This window comes from Myotis daubentonii, chromosome 14 (assembly GCF_963259705.1).
Source record: "Myotis daubentonii chromosome 14, mMyoDau2.1, whole genome shotgun sequence".
Lineage (NCBI taxonomy): Eukaryota > Metazoa > Chordata > Mammalia > Chiroptera > Vespertilionidae > Myotis > Myotis daubentonii.
Window position 1 is genome coordinate 59,540,823 of NC_081853.1, and position 19,745 is coordinate 59,560,567.

The 19,745-nt window shown below is 64.5% G+C and overlaps 2 protein-coding genes across 2 annotated transcripts; one reads left to right on the forward strand and one right to left on the reverse strand.

Moving 5' to 3' along the window:
* The first annotated feature begins 1,234 nt into the window (after nt 1-1,234).
* PRSS50 (serine protease 50) lies at nt 1,235-6,291 on the forward strand. The gene is made up of 7 exons (XM_059663803.1): nt 1,235-1,325; nt 1,405-1,419; nt 1,504-1,701; nt 2,858-3,020; nt 3,887-4,170; nt 5,507-5,673; nt 6,061-6,291. Exons 1-7 carry the CDS (start codon nt 1,235-1,237, stop codon nt 6,289-6,291), a joined length of 1,149 nt encoding a protein of 382 aa, XP_059519786.1.
* Nucleotides 6,292-7,033: 742 nt separating this feature from the next.
* TMIE (transmembrane inner ear) lies at nt 7,034-15,134 on the reverse strand. Its single transcript, XM_059664956.1, has 4 exons — nt 14,863-15,134; nt 11,320-11,437; nt 8,258-8,407; nt 7,034-7,987 (listed from the first exon to the last, which is right to left on the reverse strand). The coding sequence occupies exons 1-4, from the start codon at nt 15,067-15,069 to the stop codon at nt 7,899-7,901; spliced, it is 564 nt and encodes a 187-aa protein (XP_059520939.1). The 5' UTR covers nt 15,070-15,134; the 3' UTR covers nt 7,034-7,898.
* Between the last annotated feature and the right edge of the window lie 4,611 nt (nt 15,135-19,745).

Genomic DNA, 19,745 nt, shown 5'->3' on the forward strand with positions numbered 1-19,745 from the left:
GTGCCCTTGGGGGAGGGTCCCAAGCCACTGGCTTTCAGCTGTTCAATGAAGATGCTTTTGCACTTTTTGCCACTTGAAGTCATCATCTTTCTTCTTGATTCTGGCTGGAACCCTCAGAGGTAGCCCTTCCCCACCCCCAGGCCCCAAGGCCTTGGCCTGGGTCTCTGACCAAGGGCCTTCCTGCAAGGGTCAGTCTCTTCCCAAGACACACAGCCCAGACCTGCCCTGTGGACCTTGTTTCAGAAACGGCCTCTCCCAGCCCCGAGGGTCCCCTGATTCTACAAAATCTGGCCAGTTTCTCTCTTCCCGCAGGGGTGGGTGATGGGGGGCAGGGGAGGGCAGGCAGAGCGCTGCCTGGGTGACGTGTGTGAGGGGATGCGCACCAGCTGCCTCAGTGACCCCATCAGGCTCTGGAGAGCCAGGACTGGCTGGCCCAAGCTGGCCTGGCTGAGGGCAGAGTCCCGCCCAAGTGGGGAGGGCCGCGGGGTCCCTCAGACCTGGTGGGGCTCAGGTTCCGAGTGCACACTCCCGTCACCGTGTCTGCGTGTGGAAACCTCACCGGAGCGCCTGTCCCGCGCGGATGGAGCTGCGGGGGAAGGAAGGGCGCTGGCGGCGGCGGGCGAGCGCTGCTCTGAAACGTGCGATCGTTAAGGGTCTTTCCGGAGCCGGGTCCATCGGCTCATTCCAGGAACCCGGGAAGCCCACGGGAGTCCAGTCCGCGGGCTGGAGGGAGGGGCCGCCTGGAAACCCCGGGTGTCGCCCCAGGGGAGGAACGAGGCCGAACCCGCCCGGGGGCAGGGTCGGTAAGAGGTGGGTGGCAGGTGCAGAGCCAGGAGGTGCAGGAACTGGCCAGGGGAGCTGAGCGGCTCCAGGAGACCATCTGGCCAAGGGGCGTGGGGGAACCAGGCGTAGAGGCGGGACGCGAAGAAATGGACTCTTCCCAGTGCCCAGTCGGGCAGGTGTGGGGAGGCCGCTGGGGGCGCCCTGGGGGGAGACGCGGGAGCATCGCTGCGGGCCGCTGGGGGGCGCCCTGGGGGAGACGCGGGAGCATCGCTGCGGGCCGCTGGGGGGCGCCCTGGGGGGAGACGCGGGAGCATCGCTGCGGGCCGCTGGGGGCGCCGCGTCGCTGGGTCCTGGCACGGCCCGCGCCCACCTCGCACCAGAAGCCGTCGGGCGCCAGTGGGGGGCGCCATCGCCGTCGGAGAGGAGCTGCGCGCAGTTGCCGCTTCCCGGGATGAAGCGCCGGTGCCAGCCGCCCGCCCGCGCCCTGGTCCTGGTCCGGGCCGGCCTCCTGCTCCTGCTGCTCCTGCTGCTCGGGCCGGCGGGTGAGCGCCCCTGCCCCGCCCCCCCACCCCCGCCCCATCCAGGGCCTGTCTCCACCTCTGACCTCCGCACCCTCCACAGGTTGCTCGGGCGCAGGTGACGCCGCCGCAAGGGCACTGCCCAGGGCCGCTCTCCCTGACCCTGGCGCCCCCTGTGCCGCCAGCGCCACCTGCCCCTCAGGGGGGCCGCGTCTGCCTCGGCAGGTCCCCTCCACCTTGCCGCCACAGGGCCCCACCACCGGGGGCCCCACCGCCACTGGCCCCCCCACCACGCGGCCGCAGGGCCCCACGGGCCCCACCACCACGGGCCCCACCGCCACCGCGGGCCCCACCACCACGCAGAACCCCGCTTCCCACGCCAGCACGGCCTTACCTCTCAGTGAGCGCCCGGGAAGGGGGAGGGGAGGGGGAGGGGTGGGGGAGGGGAGGGGGAGGGGTGGGGAAGGGGAAGGGAGAGGGGGAGGGGAGGGTGGGGGTGGAGTGGGGGCGGGGAAGGCCTCGGATCCCAGGACAGAAAGGACGGAGGAGGAGGAGGACGGACAAGCAGGAGTGAGAAGAGAGCAGCCTGCCTTTCGGGTGTTAACTGAGCACCTACTAGGGCGGGAGCAGGGGGTGGGCAGAAGGCACGGGAAGTGGGCGGGGCCTGGGCCTGGGTCGGGCGTCCACCTGCTCCTGCCCAGCTGGGGGCGGGGAATTCCCAGGCCCGGGCTGCGGGGTGGGGAGTGGGGGGTGGCGGGTGTCTCCCCTCCGCGCTCAGGGAGCCTCGGGGTGTCCGGGCAGCATGCACGCCTGGCCTGGAACAGTGGCTTTCAAGGCCTGCCACTGAGTCCCCCCCGGAAATAGGCTTATCCTGGAGCTCAGTGTAGACGGTGTAACTCTCACCCACACCCCACGCAGGACCCATCACACCCCACACTCCCACGCAGGACCCGCCTTAGCCTTTGCACATGCAGGCCCTGCCCCCTTCCCTGGGTCACAGCTGAGTGCGCGCCCTCACCACGCTGGGATCAGGGACGTTTAGTTTTGCCTGGCAGGTGCCTGGCCTGGAAGGCGCCTCCTGATTCAAGTCGGTGGGTCCTGGAGGCCAGTCCGTGCTCTGAGTTGGTCTGCGGCCAGGGCCCTCCCAGGCTGTGTCTGTGCAGCGGCCCACTTTCCTGTTAGGGCACCTGCCTTTCTCTGAACCACAGGAGGGGTTCCCAGAGAGGGAGAGGGAGAGGGTCTGCCTTGGTCGAAGTAGGGGAGTCTGTGGGGGCCTGGCCAGGACCAGGGGAGCAGGACCAGAGGGCCAGGGGGCCAGGGGAGTGCTCTGAGGCCCCGCATGGGACAGGGAGAGGGATGCCTGGGAGCTGAGGCCATTGGGGGTTGGATGCCCCGGTCCACCTGGGGGCCGCATCTTTACACTCTGACCAGTAGGAAGGGAGAGTCACTGGGGGGTCAGCAGGAGGCTGGAGAGTGGGAGCCGGGGCTGGGGGTGGGGCGGTGCCCGGGGATGCGGCTGTGAGTCCCTCCCTCATCAGGCTCTCCTTCCCCCTCAGCCTGCGGCGCATCCCAGGAGCAGGACCCCACCCTCAGGGACCCAGAGGCCATCGCTCGGCGGTGGCCGTGGATGGTCAGCGTGCAGGCCAACGGCACACACGTGTGCGCAGGCGCCCTCATCGCCGCCCAGTGGGTGCTGACCGTGGCCCACTGCCTGACCCAGTGAGTCCCGGCTGGTGGGCGGGGAAAGGCATTCGGAGCCACGTGGGCCCCGTCCTCCCACCAGCTGGCCCCTCCGTGGCAGCTGTGCCCGGGCAGAGCCCCCCAGTCCTAGGCCCAGCCTCATCCCAGCTCCCAGCAGGCGGAGCTCAGTTCTACAGTCTTTCCTGGGAGCAGAGCTCTGGCTCCCCCCGGGAGCCTGGGTCCTGAGCCCGCTTCCAAGAAAGAAGGCCCTAATTCTTTCGTGCCACACCCCTGGCTTCCCTTACTCCTTCCTTCCTTCCTCGACCAACAGCCCTGACACTCCTGGGCAGCCAGGCCCTGGCCTGGGCACTGGGGCTGGAGAGGACCCATCACTTCCTCAGGTGCTTGCAGGGGCGTCAGTCAGTGTGGGGACAAGAGGGAGGGCATGCCCATGCGCTGGTGCCCGGGGGCGGCCCGAGGGGACGCCCGTGCTGGCCCTGAGGGCTGGCCAGTGCAGAAGCGTGATGGGCTGTGATCGGGCCGAAGGGTCCACATGCTGGGGAAGGAGGCCCGAGGGCGAGGCCAGGGCCGCCACTTCCTGGGCGCTTCACGGGCCGGGACAGAATCCGGAGAACGCTGGGTCCACGTCCCACCTCCGCCACCTCCCGCTTGTGGCCTGAGCTGGTCCCCGGGTTTCTCTGAGCCTCGCTTCCGCTCCATGGAAATGGATTGTTGCAAGGACACGGCCACACTGTGTGTGCAGGGCTCCGCTCACCTCTGCTGTGAGGAGAGGCTCGGGCCTGCAGTCGGTGGGTGGCCTGCCTGGGTTTCCCGGAGCGTGGCAGTGGGTCTGGGCCGGGGTGGGGTGCCTGGTGCCGATGGCAGACTCCCTGGTGCTTCCCTAGGGAAGATGTCACCTACTCCGTGCGGGTGGGGAGCCCCTGGCTCGACAAGAGGGCTCAGACTACGGCCGACGTCCGGGTGCACGAGGTCATCCTGAACAGCCGGTTCCGGTCCCGCCGCTATTGGTCCTGGGTGGGCCAGGCCAACAACATCGCCCTGCTGCAGCTCGAGGGAACGCTCAACTATAGCAAGTACGTCTGGCCCATCTGCCTGCCCGGCCTGGACTACAGGGTGAAGGACTTCTCCCTCTGCACCGTGACGGGCTGGGGGCTCCCCAGGGCGAACGGTGAGTCGCGCCTCCAGACCAGGGCGGCGTGTGGGAGAGGGCCTGGCACAGCTCGGTCGCCTTGGACAGATGTTTCTGAGACATCATCCCGGCAGCCCCCTGCTCCCGCCTTCCTGTCGGGCTTTTTTAAATTTTATTATGTTTTTATTGATTTCAGAAAGGAAAGGAGAGGGAAAGAGAGATAGAAACATCAGTGATGAGAGAGAATCATTAATCGGCTGCCCCCTGCACGCCCCCCACTGGGGATTGAGCCTGCAACCTGGGCACGTGCCTGACCGGGATTCGAACCCTTTTCTCCTGGTTCATAGATTGATGCTCAACCACTGAGCCACGCCGGCGGGGCCCTGTCGGGCTCTTCTATCCAAGGTGGCGAGGGTTTCCGCAGTGAGCACGCCCTGGCCTCAGGCCGTAGGGGCAGAGATGCCCGTGAGCACTCAGGCCAGGCCAGGCGTGTGGACAGGGCTTCCAGAGGCAGGAGCGCAGAGTAGGCTCTGCTGTTGGCACAGTTCCCGGGGGGCCGTGCCTTGAAGCAGAACGTCGAGGTGAGAGGAGCAGCCTCTGTGTCTGCGACGAGCTCCTCCGAGGCCCCCGCAGGGCTGGCCAAAGCGGCCTGCACCAGAGTCTGGGAGTCACTCGGGGTCCCCCAGGGGTCCTCAGCCCCATGCCATCCCAATTCAGGAGCAAGGCCCAGAGCAGGAGTGCTGTCCCGGCCCTTCAAGGGTCCATTTCCGTAGGAGCCCAGGAATGCCCTCTCCCTTCCGGCACCTTAGCCTTTCCCACTGGAGGTGCCTCCCGGAGCAGCGTGTCGGAAACGGCCACAGGGCTCCAGCCCAGGGGAGGGGCTGGTTTTCTTGTCTTCCCTGCCCCAGCTGCCAATGGCTGGGGATGGTCAGAAGTCCCTGTCTCAGGCTATGGACTGACAGGCGGAGGGGAGGGAGGGAGCTGTGCTGGGGACTCGGGGAGGGGCGTTGGGCAAGCTCAGGGGAGGGGCCTCTCAGGAGGGCCTTGGGGTAGAAGGAAGGGCAGAAGCCAAGCTGCTGACGTAGGACTGGACTCAGTGGATGGTAAACTGGTTTACTCTGCGGGAGGTAAACCAGGTCCAGTGAGGCCAGACTGGGAGCCCTGCCCGGGGTCCCTCTCAAGGGGTGCTGAGGGCGGGCGGGCTGGGATGGCAGGTGGGCTGACCCTGGAGATCCCCCCCTCCCTGGCTGCTGTGTGGCCAGCGGAAAAGGCTGGAGGCGGAAAAGGCTGGAGGCGTGGTGAGGAGCCGAGGGGGTGGCGACAAGGCAGGTGGCAGCCACCCGCCCCCCCCACCCCAATGGGGGCCTGTCCACAGGCACCTGGCCGCAGTTCCGGACCATCCGGGAGAAGGAGGTCACAATCCTGAACAGCAAGGAGTGTGAGGACTTCTACCACCGATTCTCCAAAATCCCCTCCCTGGTTCGGGTCATCAACTCCCAGATGATCTGTGTGCAGGACACCGACAGGAAGCACTTCTGCTATGTGAGCACCTGCCCCTGCCCTCCAGGCCCTGGGCCAGGACGAGAGGGGGAGGGAGAGGAGGGGAGTGGGGAGGGAATGAGCAGGGGCGATGGAGCAGGAAGATGGGGAGGGAGATGGGATGGAGGAGAGAGATGAGGTCAGGTGGGAGAGTGGGGGGTGGGAAGACGGAGGGTGGGTTAAAGGCGGGGGGGAGGGGGGTGGAGGACTGACCCCAGAGAGCACGGAGATGCACCCTCTGTGGGAGGCCTTCTGGGTCCTGCTTAGCCGGTGACACTCAGGGGTGTGGGAAGATCTGTGTGAAGCACCCTGCTCGTCCCTGAGCGGGGTCCCCTCTCCTTTGGGCCACATCTGGCCTCCCTGACCCTTCTGTCCTCCCACCTCCCACAGGAGACCAGTGGGGAGCCCCTGTCCTGCCCTGTGCAGGACACGTGGTTCCTGGTGGGGATAGTGAGCTGGGGCCCCGGCTGCGGCCAGAACGAGGCCCCGCCCATCTACCTGCGCATCTCCACCTACCAGCACTGGATCTGGAAGCGAATCAACGGGCAGGCTCTGCCAACCCCGTCCAGGGCCCTGCTCCTGGCGCTGGCGCTGCCCCTCAGCCTCCTTGCTGCCTGCTGATGCCCCCAGGCCGTCTCGGGGGCGCCCTCTGGCCCCAGGCCCCCTCATCGCCCTCGTCCAGGACGCTGCAGGTCCACTCTCCTGTCCCACCCGGCAGGGCCGAGACAGGTGCTCGATTAAACAGTTCTCTTCCTCACGCAGCCTCCTGCCTGGTCCCGGAGGCCCTCGCTCTCTGGGCTGCTCGCGTGGGAGACGGCTGAACAAGATGGGTGGGGTGGGGGCTCGGGCACCGAAAGGGCAGAGCCCAGGACTGGCCTCCGTCCAGAGGGGCGGCGGCTCCTGCAGAAGGTGGGGGAGTGTGTGTAGGGATGACATCGGGGTCAGGCGATGGAGAGCCTGGAATGCCCTGCCCGGGCCGAAGCTGGCGCTGCCGGACTGCGTGAGGCGGGGAGGGGCAGCTGTCGGGCCCGGAGTGGAAGGTATTCGTTCTGTTCATTTAACTGGAGTCGGGCTCTTCTTGACCTGGCCCGGCTCCTGGCCGTGGCTAGAACACACCCAGCCCTGGGCTCAGACCCTCGAAGGCCTGTGGAAACCAAAGCTGCCCTTTGCTCTTGGTCACCTGACTCCCTCCAGCTCGCCCGAATCAGGCTTGGAGAAGCCAGGGGAGGGAAGGTCAGCCGGCCTCTGCCGCTGCCACCTTCACTCCAGATCGGTCGGGATGGAAGGCGCTCTGCTTTATTTACTCATCTCTGCAGGCCCCCTGGCCCGGAAACCTCTGGAATCTCCTTGGTCCCCTGGCCCGGAAACCTCTGGAATCTCCTTGGTCCCCGGGCCCGGTGGATGCCCCGCTGATGCTCCCTGCCCTTCGGAAGCCCCTCCGCACCCCTCATCCCGACGGCCTTCTCATCGGCGGTGCTTTGGGGCCCTGTTGTTGAGGGTGGGAGAAGAGGGGCCTCAACCCCCAACAGCCCCCTCAGTGACCCCTGGGGCCCTGACGCCTCCCCGACAGCAGCGCAGCCCAAGGGCCCGCGGACTTCTCAGATACTCCCAGGATTCCTAGAGGGCCCAGGCAGCAGCCTTCTTCCCTCCTCCCCTGGCCCCGGCTTCAGCCTCCTGCACCCGTGACTCGTGCTGACCCCCAGCATCCTCGGCTCCGTCACTGAGCGTGAACCAAGGGCATCCTGTGGCCAGGGGCTCAGTCTGCTGGGCTGGGGGTTCTCCTGCTTCTGGCCACCTCTGCCCACCTCGCTGGACCAGAGCCCCTGCTAGGTTTGGGCTGACCCCTCGCCCCAGGATTGCTGTCCAGCCAGGCCTGAGAACTGCCTGCTGCCGCCGCTCCCGGCTGATCGTCCGGGTCACATAGTTCACAGGCCTTTCCAGAGTGATCCCACAGCGTATCACTCCTTTAGCACCACTGCTGTTTCTGGCCAAAGGGGTGAGACAGGCGTGTCTGGGGCGTGAGGCTGCTCTGGATCTGCAGAGGGACAGTGGCCCCAGACCTGCTTTTGTGAGCGGCCACGTGGACATGGTAAAAGGGGCGGAGTCCAGGCTGGGAGGCAGGACACCTGGGTCTGGTCCCAGCCCCTGATTGGCTCATGAAGGAGCGTGGAGTCCAGGATGCCTGGGCCCCAGCTGCCACCGTCAGGAAGCTGTCCTCGTGTCTCTCCTCACTTCTTGGCTTCATTCTTCTCATCCTCCTCGACCTTGATAGCCACCGTGTCCACACTGTCCTTTTTCTTCTTCTTCTTCTTGTCATCTGTGGGGTCGAGGGGCGTGTGGCAGGCGTGAGACGGCACCCTAAGGCTCGCCCACAGCCTCCACACCCAGCCCTTCCCTGCCTTCTTCCCGCCACACCTCTCCCACCTGCACAGTGCCGCTCTGCTCCACCTGCCTCACTCTGACCGGTTTCTGTGCTCTGGTGCCCAGGGATGGAGCTGGGTCCCCCCTGAACCTACTGGGGGCAGGCCCGAGGCCCGGGCTGGCTCCGCAGGGCCGGGTGCTGGCGGGGCGGGGCCCGGCCACTCACCTCCGGGCACCTCTGTGAGCTCGTTGAGGGGTGGCACCGTCTCCAGCTTGTCGGTGTACATCTTGGCCGCCTTCCGCTGCAGGTATCGGGCTTCGATCTCCTTCCGAGTCCGTGGCACACGGCAGTTGAAAACACAGCACAGAGTGATAACTGGAGGGAGGACAGAGAGTCATCCTGCTGGGGATCGAGCCCACAACCCAGACACGTGCCCTTGACCGGAATTGAACCAGGGACCCTTCAGGCCGAAGGCCGACGCTCTATGCTCTGAGCCAAACAGGCCAGGGCGAGGCTCGCATTGACCAAACCCCACAGGCCCTGGGATTCTGAAGGGCTCCGCTGACTGGGGCTGGCCACGTGCGTCAGGCACTCGCAAAGGGCCTGCTGCTTGGGCTAGCGCTCTGCTCTCGCTGTCGTGAAATTCTTAATGCCTTTTGAACCGGGGCCTCATATTTCCAACTGGCACCTGCCCTGTCAAGGCTCCTGGTCCCGAAGTCCTCCTGCACAGACGGAGAGTCGCCGGAGGGCAGGGCACACGGCTGCACCGCGACTCAGGCCACGGCTTCCTGGAGGTGCCCTGGGCCGCCACCCAGGCCCCTGGGCTCCGTGTGTCGGGTCAGGGCGTCCTCGGCACTGGAGGATGGGGCTGCACCTCCTCCCCCCTGAGGACCGGCCTGGGCCTCTCCTGGCTGCGAGAGCCGCCAGGGCCCAGCCCTGCCCCGGGCGTTCACCTCAGACCGAGTTATTCCAGGAGCGGGTTTCCTGCGGGGGCGGCGGCGCCCAGGCACCGTGGCCAGGGCACGGCGCTGGCCTGCCCGGCGATGAGCATGGCGGGCAGGGCTGCCCGGACCTGGCTGAACTGAGTTTATTTTTCTGAGGCCCCCACAGTCTGACCACCTTGGGCCCAGCCTCAGGGGAGGGATGGAGCTGCTTCCTATTATAAATCGATGACCAGACATGACCTCTTGGCAGACTCCTGGGGACAGGAGGGCGGGCAGGACAAGCGGGCGTATTTGGGGAAGATGGGTCCGACCGACGTGGCCTGGGCAGGAGCACCTTCTGGAGGTGCCCTGTGCAGCTTCGGCCAATGGCCCCGTTGAGTCTCACCCGACTCGCAGAAGGAAAGGAAAGAATGAGTGAGTGAGTGAATGACAGTCTCAAGGCCTTTGCCGCGGAGGAAAGACTGGCTCCTGAATGAATGGATGGGGGGCGGGGAGGGGGGCAGTCACACGCAGGAGCACTGTGGGGGCTGCATGAGGCCCCAGTGGGTCGGAGTGGCCTCTGCGTGGGGTAGGCCTGAGCAGACAGCGGCCTTTCTGACCCAGAGAGCTGGGTCCTGGTCTTCTCCAGACCCCTGTGTGTGCCCGGTGCCCAAGGTCGGTCCCTCACCCCAACCCTCCTGGCTTGTGCCACGTCTTCCAGCCCCCCAGGCCCTCGTCTGGACCAGCCTCAGGGGGCGGGAGGGAGCTGCTTCCGGACCGGGAGGCTGGGCTTTAGGGGGAGCACGAAGGGCAGCCATTGGAGGCCAGGGCAGGGCTCAGACACTGCCCCTCGCGCCAGGCCGGGCCTGGTCGCTTCTCTTCAAGGGAGGAGAGAAACAAAGGACCTTCGACTGAGTTCCAGGGCCCAGGCCGGAGGAGACCCCTCCCAGAGGCACCCTATCCAATCCCAGTCCTTCACAGGGTCTGGGGGTGATGCCCCAGCAACAGCTGCGCCTCCCGGGTTCACGCAGGGGGAGCAGGAGGCTGCTTCCTCCTCAGGACTCGGGCCATCCCTGCTCTGGAGCCTGGAGGAGCAGCGCTGCCCTGCTGCTCGGCCTGTGGGCCGTCCTCTCCCTTTTCTGTGTGGCTGATGTCCAGGTGCCTCTGGGCCTGGCACCGCGACTTTCTTGTGTGGCCACAGGCACCTCCACCACGTGGGGCCAAGCAGAGCCCGGGAGAGGCCGCTGTGTGGCCCAGAGCTGCCCGGGTCCTCCTGTGGCCCCTGCAGGACAGAGGCCCCCACCTCCGTGGACCCCGTCTGTCTGCGGGGCCTGCACCCAGAAGCCGGCCTGGTTCCCAGCCTCCGCTAGGAACGCACACAGCCTCTTGCTCAGACCCTGCCCCACCCAGGCTGTGAAGAAGTGGTGGGTGGGGACATTTTCCCACAGGGAGGGCACTTCTGGTGCCAGGAGAAGCACATGCGAGTCAGATGTCCTTGTCCCCTTGGAGCCCCACGTCTGGGTGTGTCTTACGCTGTCAGCAGGCGCTGCCTCAGGGGACTTCGTCCCGGGACAGCCCCTTAGAACCCGCATGCCGCCCGCCGTACCCGACCCAGGCGCTCGGGGAAAGGTCCGGAGGGTTGTCCGAGACCTCTGCCCACACCACCCCTCCCCGAGGGCCTCCACGTGCAGCTCAGAGGACTGCGCTCTGGAGCCTTTGCAGCGGGCCCCCCTGCCCTCTGGCCTGTAGGAACCTCCCTCAGGCTCTGCCATGGGGGCCTCCTCCCCCAGCTGGCATTTCTCTGCCCCTCCCCCAACTCCAGACTAGACCCCCCACCAGGAGCATGTCCAGCCCATTTCTATTTCGACTTTGCGTCAAGCAACGCCCCCACCCCCAGGAAGGGGTCTCCTGCTTTTAATTGAGATGGGTGTGAGGCATGTGGGGCCATGGAATTTGACAAGCAGGGTTTGCAGCCTGGGAGACACATCTGCTGGGCACCTGGGCCACGCGGGGGTGGCCTTGCTGGGGCCCCTGGGTGTGGGCCCTTTAAGTTGGCTGAACCGCAGGAAAAGCATCAGGAGGCCCGAAAGGGAAAAATGACACGTCCCGTCCTGGATCCCGGAGCCCCTGCAATCACCCTAATTGCCATGTGGCTGCTTCCGCGCTGGTTGGGCAGAATGCTTCAGGTCACCGCCGCCTGTCCGCCCTCCACAGGGACTTTGTGCGGACGGCGGAGGTGCCAGGAACCACAGCAGGCCTCCCACGGGCGCCTGGCCTGCCTGCATTGCTCGGAACTGCTGCTCTGAGCCCCCGGGGGGTGCCCCCACCGCCCTGTGCTGGGGAGGGCAGGGAGCGGCTACTCACTGATGGACAACACGAAGAGGGAGAAGATGCCCACCACGTGCCACAGGCGCATGTCCCAGAACACCACGGTCTCCTTGGTCAGCGGCGGTGGCTTGGGCTTGGGCGGGGCCGTGCTGGGCTGCGGAGGGGAGAGAGGGGAGTGAGCCAGGCAGAGCCCGGGCGGGGACTGGGCTGAGAGGAGCCTGGTCCCAGCAAGGACTTAGCCCCAGCACTTCAGGATCGCCTAGAATCAATTGTCTTGGACATCCACGGCCATTGCCCAAACCAGTGGTTCTCAACCTTCTTCGTCCCACGGCACACACACTAATTACTAAAGTCCCCGGCAAGTGAGAAATACGATTTTGCTGATCTGACCAAAAAAACAGGTATAATTTTGATTCATTCACACTGGACGGCTGTCGTTGTGTGGGCTGCTGTCACTGTTTTATTTGACAATCTCAGGCAGGGGTGGGGAACCGTTTTTCTGCCACGGGCCCCGTGGGTATTTAGAACCTCATTCGCAGGCCGTACAAAATCATCGATTAAAATTAGCTGTATTTGGCCAAACATTTAATTAACTCACCCCCGATGCCTTGGCAGAGCCAGACCAAGTGATTGCTCGCCTGTGGGCTGGACGTTCCCCACCCCGATCTAAGGGAAAGAGGGCAGTGCCCCTGACTAAACACGAGTGTTGCATGTTTTAAAAATCCTTGCGGCTCACCGTTAGCTGCCCTAGGCCTTGGAAGTTCCCTTTTTAGCACAAGAGAGCAGAGTCCCAGAACCACGGCGCCGGGACTTGGAGTGCCGGGGTGGTCAGCGCTTGGGGAAACCAAGGCCCACAGGGCAAAGTGGGGCGGCCTGTCCCCATCTGGTTCAAAGCCCCTTCGGAGAGCCTGTGGGTCTCTCCTCCTCCTCCAGTCCTGGGCCCCCACAGGCAGACGGGGACTCAGGATCAAGGCCAGAGACAAGGCGAGGTCTGAACTACCCTGGGGACTTCGCTATCCTGTGCTGCCCCCCCGCCCCAGTGTGGGGTGGGGGGTGGAGCCCATGACTGCGCCTGGCCAGGACCCCACCGGCCCGCAGTCACCTCGCCCACCAGAATCACTTCCAATGACCAGGGCTAGGACCAGGCCTTCCAGGACAGGACCCGAGAGATCATTTGTCCACAGTACGGCAGCGACACCTGGGGGCCGAACCATGTAAGTTCGGCGGGAGCAAGTCAGCCAAGCAGAGCAGCCAGCTGCCTCCCACCTTCCCAGTGGGCCCCGCGCTCCCTGGGGGCGTGAGGGGAGCATGGCCCTTTCCTGGGGGTGTAGGGGACATGGCCCTGCCTTGGAGGACTGAATGGACACTGAGGGGACATGGCCTTGCTCTGGGGTCTGGGTGGACCAGGCCTGCTCTGGGAGGGTCTGAGCAAGACCTGTCCCTGATCTGCGGGGCTGACAGGGATATGACCGCTGTCCCCACGCTTGGCTGAGGGTGTGGATGGGAGTTAGTGCTTAGGAGGGAGGACTCTGGGCCTCCGATGAACCAAACAAGGACAGGCCCGAGGAGTCCCTGGCTGTCTGCGAGGAAAGGCAGCCCGCAGGCCACCGTCCATCAGCCTTTCCCTGGGCCGTAAGCAGGGATTGGGTCCTCCCACGAGCCAGGCACTTCCTCCTCCTCCTCCTCCTCCTCCTCCTCCTCCTCTGAGCACCTTCAGCAGCCTGTCCCGGGAAACCAGAGGGTCTTTGTGAGGGATTCGTACCCGATTCCCTGGCTCTTTTCTCATAACCAGAGTGAACTGGGGTAGGTACCCCATATCTGTGGGGTCAGGGCACCTGTGGGGGGTGGGGCACACATGGGGCTGAGCACACAGTGGTGGGTACAGGGCACACATGCGGTTGGAGTACATGTGGGCAGTGTCAGGGCCAGGGCTGGGCAGTGGCGGGTCTTGGGTGGAGGGTGACAGGAGCAATCTGCTGTCTCCTGTGGTGGGCACTGCTGGGGTCTGAACTCTGGAGGGTGGAGGTCTCACAGCCTGTGGTGGTGAGGCTGTAGGGCTGGGGTGGGTGGTGCCATGGGCCCTGGCCCTGCCCATCTTTCTGGTGCTTCCCTGGATCCCCCAGGCTCAGCCAGGCCCTTGCATAGTCTGTAGGCAGATGGCAGGTAGATGGACTCCAAATGCGATTTCCCTTAATGAGCTGGGAGGAGACGTGCTCCCAGGGGCCAGGGAGGAGTCCTTGGTCCAGAGCTGATTCGCCCTGCACCGTCCCCGCCCCCCCCAACCCCCTCCCCCCAGCCCATCTCTGGTACCCAGGCCAGCTCAGTTTCTGCATCTGAGGCCTCAGGGCAGCCAGTGATGTGCCCAAGCCACAGCTCAAGCCAGCCTGGCTCCCCTTACAGGGACACCGGAGCTGACATCTAACTCCAGCCCAGCCTCTGACTATACCCCCTGGTCAGCAGCAGGGACGGCTGGCATTGGGCGGCAAGGCTCTGTCCCCACCATGTCCCCCAGACCCTTCACATCAGGGCTGTGCCCTCTGACCCCAGGACAAGGCTCTGCCCTCCTTCTCCCATCCCGTCCCCAGCACCTGCCCCTCCAGGGCTTCCTGGGAGCTTCCCTGCTTTCTCTACACTCGGCTCGCTGGCCCTGCTTCCTGACCTCAGGCTCCAGAATTCTGGGTCTGCTCTGCCTCTTTGGCACCCCTTCCGGGCTCACAGCAATGGGCACAGAGGGGCTGGGAGGCTGCAGATGGCCCCCACCCGCCCGCCCAGCCAGCCCTTCCTGGCCCCAGCCAGGCTCCTGGCCCACCGACCAGCCATCTTCCTCGCCTCTTCTGGGTGTCTCAGCAACTCCTCCCAGTTCTCCCAACTACATGCCCCTTTTCCACTGTATTCTCTTCTGTCCAAACCAGGACTCAGCGCGGTTCTCCCCTCTACAAGCCCCGGCTGGCTCCCCACTCCCCATCGCCAGGGCCAAGACAGACCCTAAGGCCGGGGCCCACCCGCCCGCCCCTCCCTCCACGGCAAATGCAGTCCGTCACCGCCTGTCCCAGCCTCCAGCTGGGAATGCAGTTTCCTCACCTCCTTCCCCAGGGAGGCCGGTCTCCTCCCTGGACAGGGGACCCTGAAGGACCTTGGGTGGCAGACGCTGTTTCCTCCAACAACCCCAAAATCAGGGACAGACCCCCCATCAGACTAGTGGTCACTGCAACCAAGGACTAGGCACCCCCTCTCCCCAGGCCCTCTAGACGGAACACTGGAGGAGCGGAGCTGAGGGACCCAGCAGAGCAGACACGCTGTACCCCCGTCAGACCGGGATCCTTAAGATCAGGTCAAAGTGAGTCTCCCCCATCAGACAGAACGCCCCTGAAATCAGGGGACCAGGGACCTTGGATTGGGGGCTGTCTCCCCGCAGCCTGGAAGCGGCGGGGCCGGGCTGGGTCACCCTTGAAGCCAGGCCTCCCGGGGCAAGAGGACAGGAAAGGCAGCTCGAGCCAAAAAGGCACCCCACCCCCTGCCTGGAAGGTGCCGGCGGCCCCGAGGCCGCCCCCCCCCCCACCTCCGCGCCGTCAGACTCACCTCCACCAGCTGCCCAGCGACTCCCGCGAGGCAGACCCCCAGCGCCGCGCCGCCCAGCGCCCAGAGGGGCCCCGCGCCCCGCCGCCTGGCCATCCTTGCGCCGCCGGCCGGCCCGCAGGTCCGGAGCCGCGCGATGCCCGGGCGGCGGCTGCCCCTGGCAGCTGGCAGGGACGGAGGCGATCTGGCCGCAGGCCGCCAGGGCATCATTTATTCATCGCTGGTGTCGGGTTGCTGGGCTGCCGGCCCCGCACTTCAGCGCGTGAAGGGCCCGCCCCTCCGAGGACCAGACTCCAGGCTCCCCTACCCCACCCCCACCTGGACCCACGCGGGACCAGGTCCTTGAGCAACAGGTCCCACCCTCCCTCCCCACTGGGCCTCAGTTTCCCCATCTGGGCTAAGGAGGGGGCGGAATCTGCGGATCTGGGAGGCCCTGCCCTGTTCACATCCGGAACGTGAAAAGCGGTTCTGGACCCAGGTGGGTGCGCCCAACAGGCAGGTTGCCATGGCGACAGGCGCTCAGGGATGCCCTGGGCTGGCTTCCTGCCGGAGGCTCTGGTCACCCTGGACACCAGGGCGGGGTGGGGGTGGGGAGCGGGGACAGAATGGTGGGAGCTGCCGCTGCGGGTGCCATGGAAGGTTCCTGAAGGAGCCAGCATCTGCAGCCGAAGGACAGGGTAGGCTCCCCTGGAAGGGCTGACCCTCAGCCTCTGTCACACCTGAGCCCTGGCCCTGACCTCACACTGAGCCCAGCCCATCTCACTCTGGTCCTGATCCCAGGGTGAGCCCTAACAGCTCAGGGCTGGAGGGAAAGAGAGAGGGAGGGAGGTTGTGGGGGTGTGGAGACCTGGGGAGGGCTGCGGAAAAGGAGGGGGCAGCCTGGGTCCCCGAGAGCTTCTGGTTTATGTCCTGCCTCCCTCCTCCCTCCCTTTGTTCCATTATCATGCATCTCCTGCCTCTGAGTGCGTCCCTCATCACCAGGAACACCAGGGGAGACCTGCCAGGCAGGGGTGCTGTGGGCCCTGGGCCCGCCCTCAGAACTGGGGACCCTATAGACCCAGAGCCTTGGGGGCTCTGCCGGGAGGTGCCATAATGAGCAAGGGCTAGGGCAGGCTGCAGTGGAGGGTGGAGGGCCAGCCTCAGACACCCACAGGAGTCAGGCCTGGGAGATGGCACAACCAGAGGAAACCAGGAAAGCCGTGGGCAGGGCATGGCTGTCCCAGGGGCCTCCTGAGGAGGCTCTCAACAGTGGGAGGCCAAGTCTGGGGGCTGGGCCACCCCATCTTCCCCAGGCTGGCTCTGGCCAGGCATTCAGAGCTCTCTGTCTGCTCTCCACTCCCTCATGCCATCTGTCGTGGGCCAGGCCAGGGAGACACACTGACCAGTCAGGAGCATGGGGTCACCCTTGGGATACAGGGTCAGAGAGGACTTGGCTGGGCTGGGGTTCGTGAACCTAACAGTGGCCTCTGCGCTTCGATTCCTCATCTATGGGATGGAGAGGGCCAGACGGTCCTCACAGGACTGATGGAGGATTACATGCATGAACTGTTATGGGGGTGCTGACTACTTGATAGGACCGCTCAGCCCAGGAGGGAGGGGTGTCGCTCTTTCCTATAAAGTTCATCATCTTTCCACCCAAGAAGCAGGGCAAGCCTGATGAAGAAATCTGAGAGGGAGCACAATCATGTGTGTCCCCACGGTCCCCTGGGGACGGCCTCTGCTCTCAGGGGCTCCCTTCTGCTCCTGAGCCACATGTGCTGTCGATCATATACCTTCCCCAGGCTCTCTGCCCAGCACAGCATCACAGATCTCCCCCCCACCCCCATCCGCCACCGAACACCGTCACACAGGCGTTGACGTCAAACTGACGTAAAATAACAGGCATCCTGAAACTGTCAGTGCAGTTTGAAGCTTTAATAACCTCAGAGGTATAAAGCTACAGGAGACACCATTTGAAAGTTTAATTATTTAAAGGACTTTTCTGGCCCTCTGAAGATGGCAAAAGTTGGACTGAAATAAAGTTATTCTCCATAATTTACTAAACTAGACTAACATAGAAAAAATTTAAGTAATTAAACTTTGAAATGTTTTTGTAAATTTGTATCTTTATGCTCTATAATCTCTACGGTTTTAACGCTTCAATGCTTAGAGCTAAGACTTTGGGGTGCAATGACACTGAGAGCTGTGGGTCCTCAGTGGGCTGCTTAACCTCTGAGCGTCAGCCCGTCATCTGTAAATGGGTGTGACGGCAATATCTGGGACCGGACACCACAGTAAATGCGAGTCATTCCGATATTGTTGTCGTTGCTCAAGGCACTGCATAGAAACCCAACGATACCTGTTCAATCAGCACCCTATTGGCGAATTTTGCATTATTTCCTATAGTAAACACCATGGTGAGGGGCACATCCTGAAACTAATGCCTTATCCACCTCTGTATTCCTCTCCCCTGTTCCTCGAAAAATCGCGGCCCAGAGCGGGGTCGTGCCAGGCCTAAGGCCACTCAGGAACTGGAGCCTCAGATCAGGCTTCTGCCCACTGTCCAGTACGGTTTCTACTTCCTATGAGATTTCCATTCCCCATACCCCCTGTCCCCAGTTGGGCCCATCAGATCTGGGGGAGGGGAGGCGGGGGTGGAGCTTGGGCCTCAGGCTCCCCCGCCCAGCCTCCCTGGAAGGCAGCTTCCTCTCCATGCGGGTGGTGCGTGTGGCGTGAATGCTGGCGTGCAGAGCCCTATTTGTCCCCTGTGTACTATTTTTAGCTCCTGTGGGTTTCCTGTAGGAACCCAGTCCAGCTTCCAGGGCCTCTGGGTTGGAAGCCATGAGCAGAGTCCATTCAGAGTGGCCAGGGAACACTGTGGGGGTTCTCTCCTGGAGCCTGAAAACCCAGGGCTCAAGATTTAGCTCTGGGGGAACAGGAGGTAGGAAGCAGGGATCCCCCAAGTCGGAATCAGCCTGGATCTGAGGCATCTTGAACGTAGCCTGGGCTGAGCAGCCTGGGCCTGGGACAAGCGGCTGGGGCCTGCTGGGAGCTGGCAGTCTCTGACCATGTTGGCCCCAGGCCTGGCTCAGAATAGCTCTGGGGTTGTGCTGGGCTGGGCGACACCTAAGTGTTCGTAAGCATGCGCTCTGTCCCACGGCATCTGCGTACACAAGAGTGCACATGCACTTTGCACTTGCCTCTGTATGTGCCTGGGTGTGGGTCTTGGTGTGCACACTCCATAGTGTATACGTCTGTGTCCGTGTGAACGTGTACACATATGCCCATGTGCAGGGCTGCCACCTGACTTGTGCAACATGGAGCTCTGCTAGTGAGTTCTGTAGTGGAGGAGTCTGTGTGGCACGAGTGTACACGCCACCACAGTACCGTGGCATCGTATATGTGTGCAGGGGTGTGGGAGTGGGTGGGATTGGACAGGGCCCTTGGCTGGGTTGTAGTTGCCGAGGGTAGGTGGACCAGTAGAGGGCTCTCTCCGGGCCACTACACATCACCCGGCCCCAAGCTCAGGATCAGCTGAGAGAGAGGCCGGGCAGGTCCTGCTTAATCTGGCAGATAATAAAACTGAAGTTGGCATTGCCCATGAGGTCACCCAGTGAGTGGAAAGTGAGGGAAGACTGACCCCCAGTCTCCAATTCCCTTGGATGTGGTCGGACAGGAAGTCTGGACTCTGGGGCGGAAGCTGACGGGCCCTTCCCTTCCTGCTTGAGCCCAGGCAGCACTGCCTTCTCTCAGCTACAGGTACAGCTGAGGACACTGAGGCCCAGAGAGGGTCAGGGCTGCCACAGAGGCACCCAGCACAAGACCAGATCCTCCTGCGTAGGGATCTGCCTTCCCCATTGGTTGCAGATGGTGAGCCCACATGCTCCCGGGTGACCTTGCTCTCTCCAGCCCTGAGCCCCTCCTCCCGAGCCCCAAAGACCCCCTTGCCTGCCCACTCTCACGTGTCAGGGGACCCACAGACCCTCCAAGAGCCTGCTCATCTGCTAGAACCCCTGGAACTGGCCACACACCCCCTCCACCAGGCTCTCTCTTCAGCCTGGCAGGATGGGACGTGCCTGCCACAGCCCCAGACTTGCGTGGGGGGTGGTGGGCCGCTCTGCTCTTGCACTGCCTCGGAGGGGCCCTTCTGCCCAAGTGTTCTCGGCAGTGAGAGGCAGAGGTGGCCCCGTGTCACCCCCTGGAAACCGCGTGCTACAGCAAGTGATGGGGCACCGGCCTGGCGGTCCGGTCCGAGGGGTACCGGTCAGACAGTGGGTTCCTTTGTTACAGGCGGAACCTTGGTCCCTCCCCTCGGGGAGGTCCTCGGGACGAGGCTTACGCCATCCTTTCCAAGGTCGAAGGCCCTGGCGCAGACAACCACTGGCTTCACGCTGGAGACCAGGAGTGGGGGGAGGAGGGCTTCCCAAGGTCACAGGCAAGAGGGCGCTGGCCGTGCCGCCCTGCCCAGGGGGGTCGAGGAGGTCACGGGCTGCACCCCAGGCCGGCAGGACATCAGAATGGGGGCAGGGAGGGCGGGGACTGGGAAGGCCCTGCCAGGGCGGTGCTGGCTCTCCTCCGAGCCCTCGCTCGGGAAGCGAGGCGAGCCGGGCTGGAGTGAGTTTGGTGTGGAGCGGGAGGGTCAAGTCACCCCTCCTTCCCCTCCCCGTCTTTGGCTCCCAGGAGCCTTCGGACCCCGAAGGACACCAGAGGGAGGGGAGACTGACCTCAGGAGAGACCTCGGGCGCGGGGCGGCCGTTCGCCACGCCCCACCCCCAGGCCAGCTCCGCCCCTCGCTCCCCGGGGGCGTGGCGAGGGAGGTGGTGCGGCGCGGGGGCGTGGCGTGGCACAGAGGGGCGTGGCGAGGCGCGAGAGGGCGGGGCTCAGGGGCGTGGCGAGGAGGGGCGGGG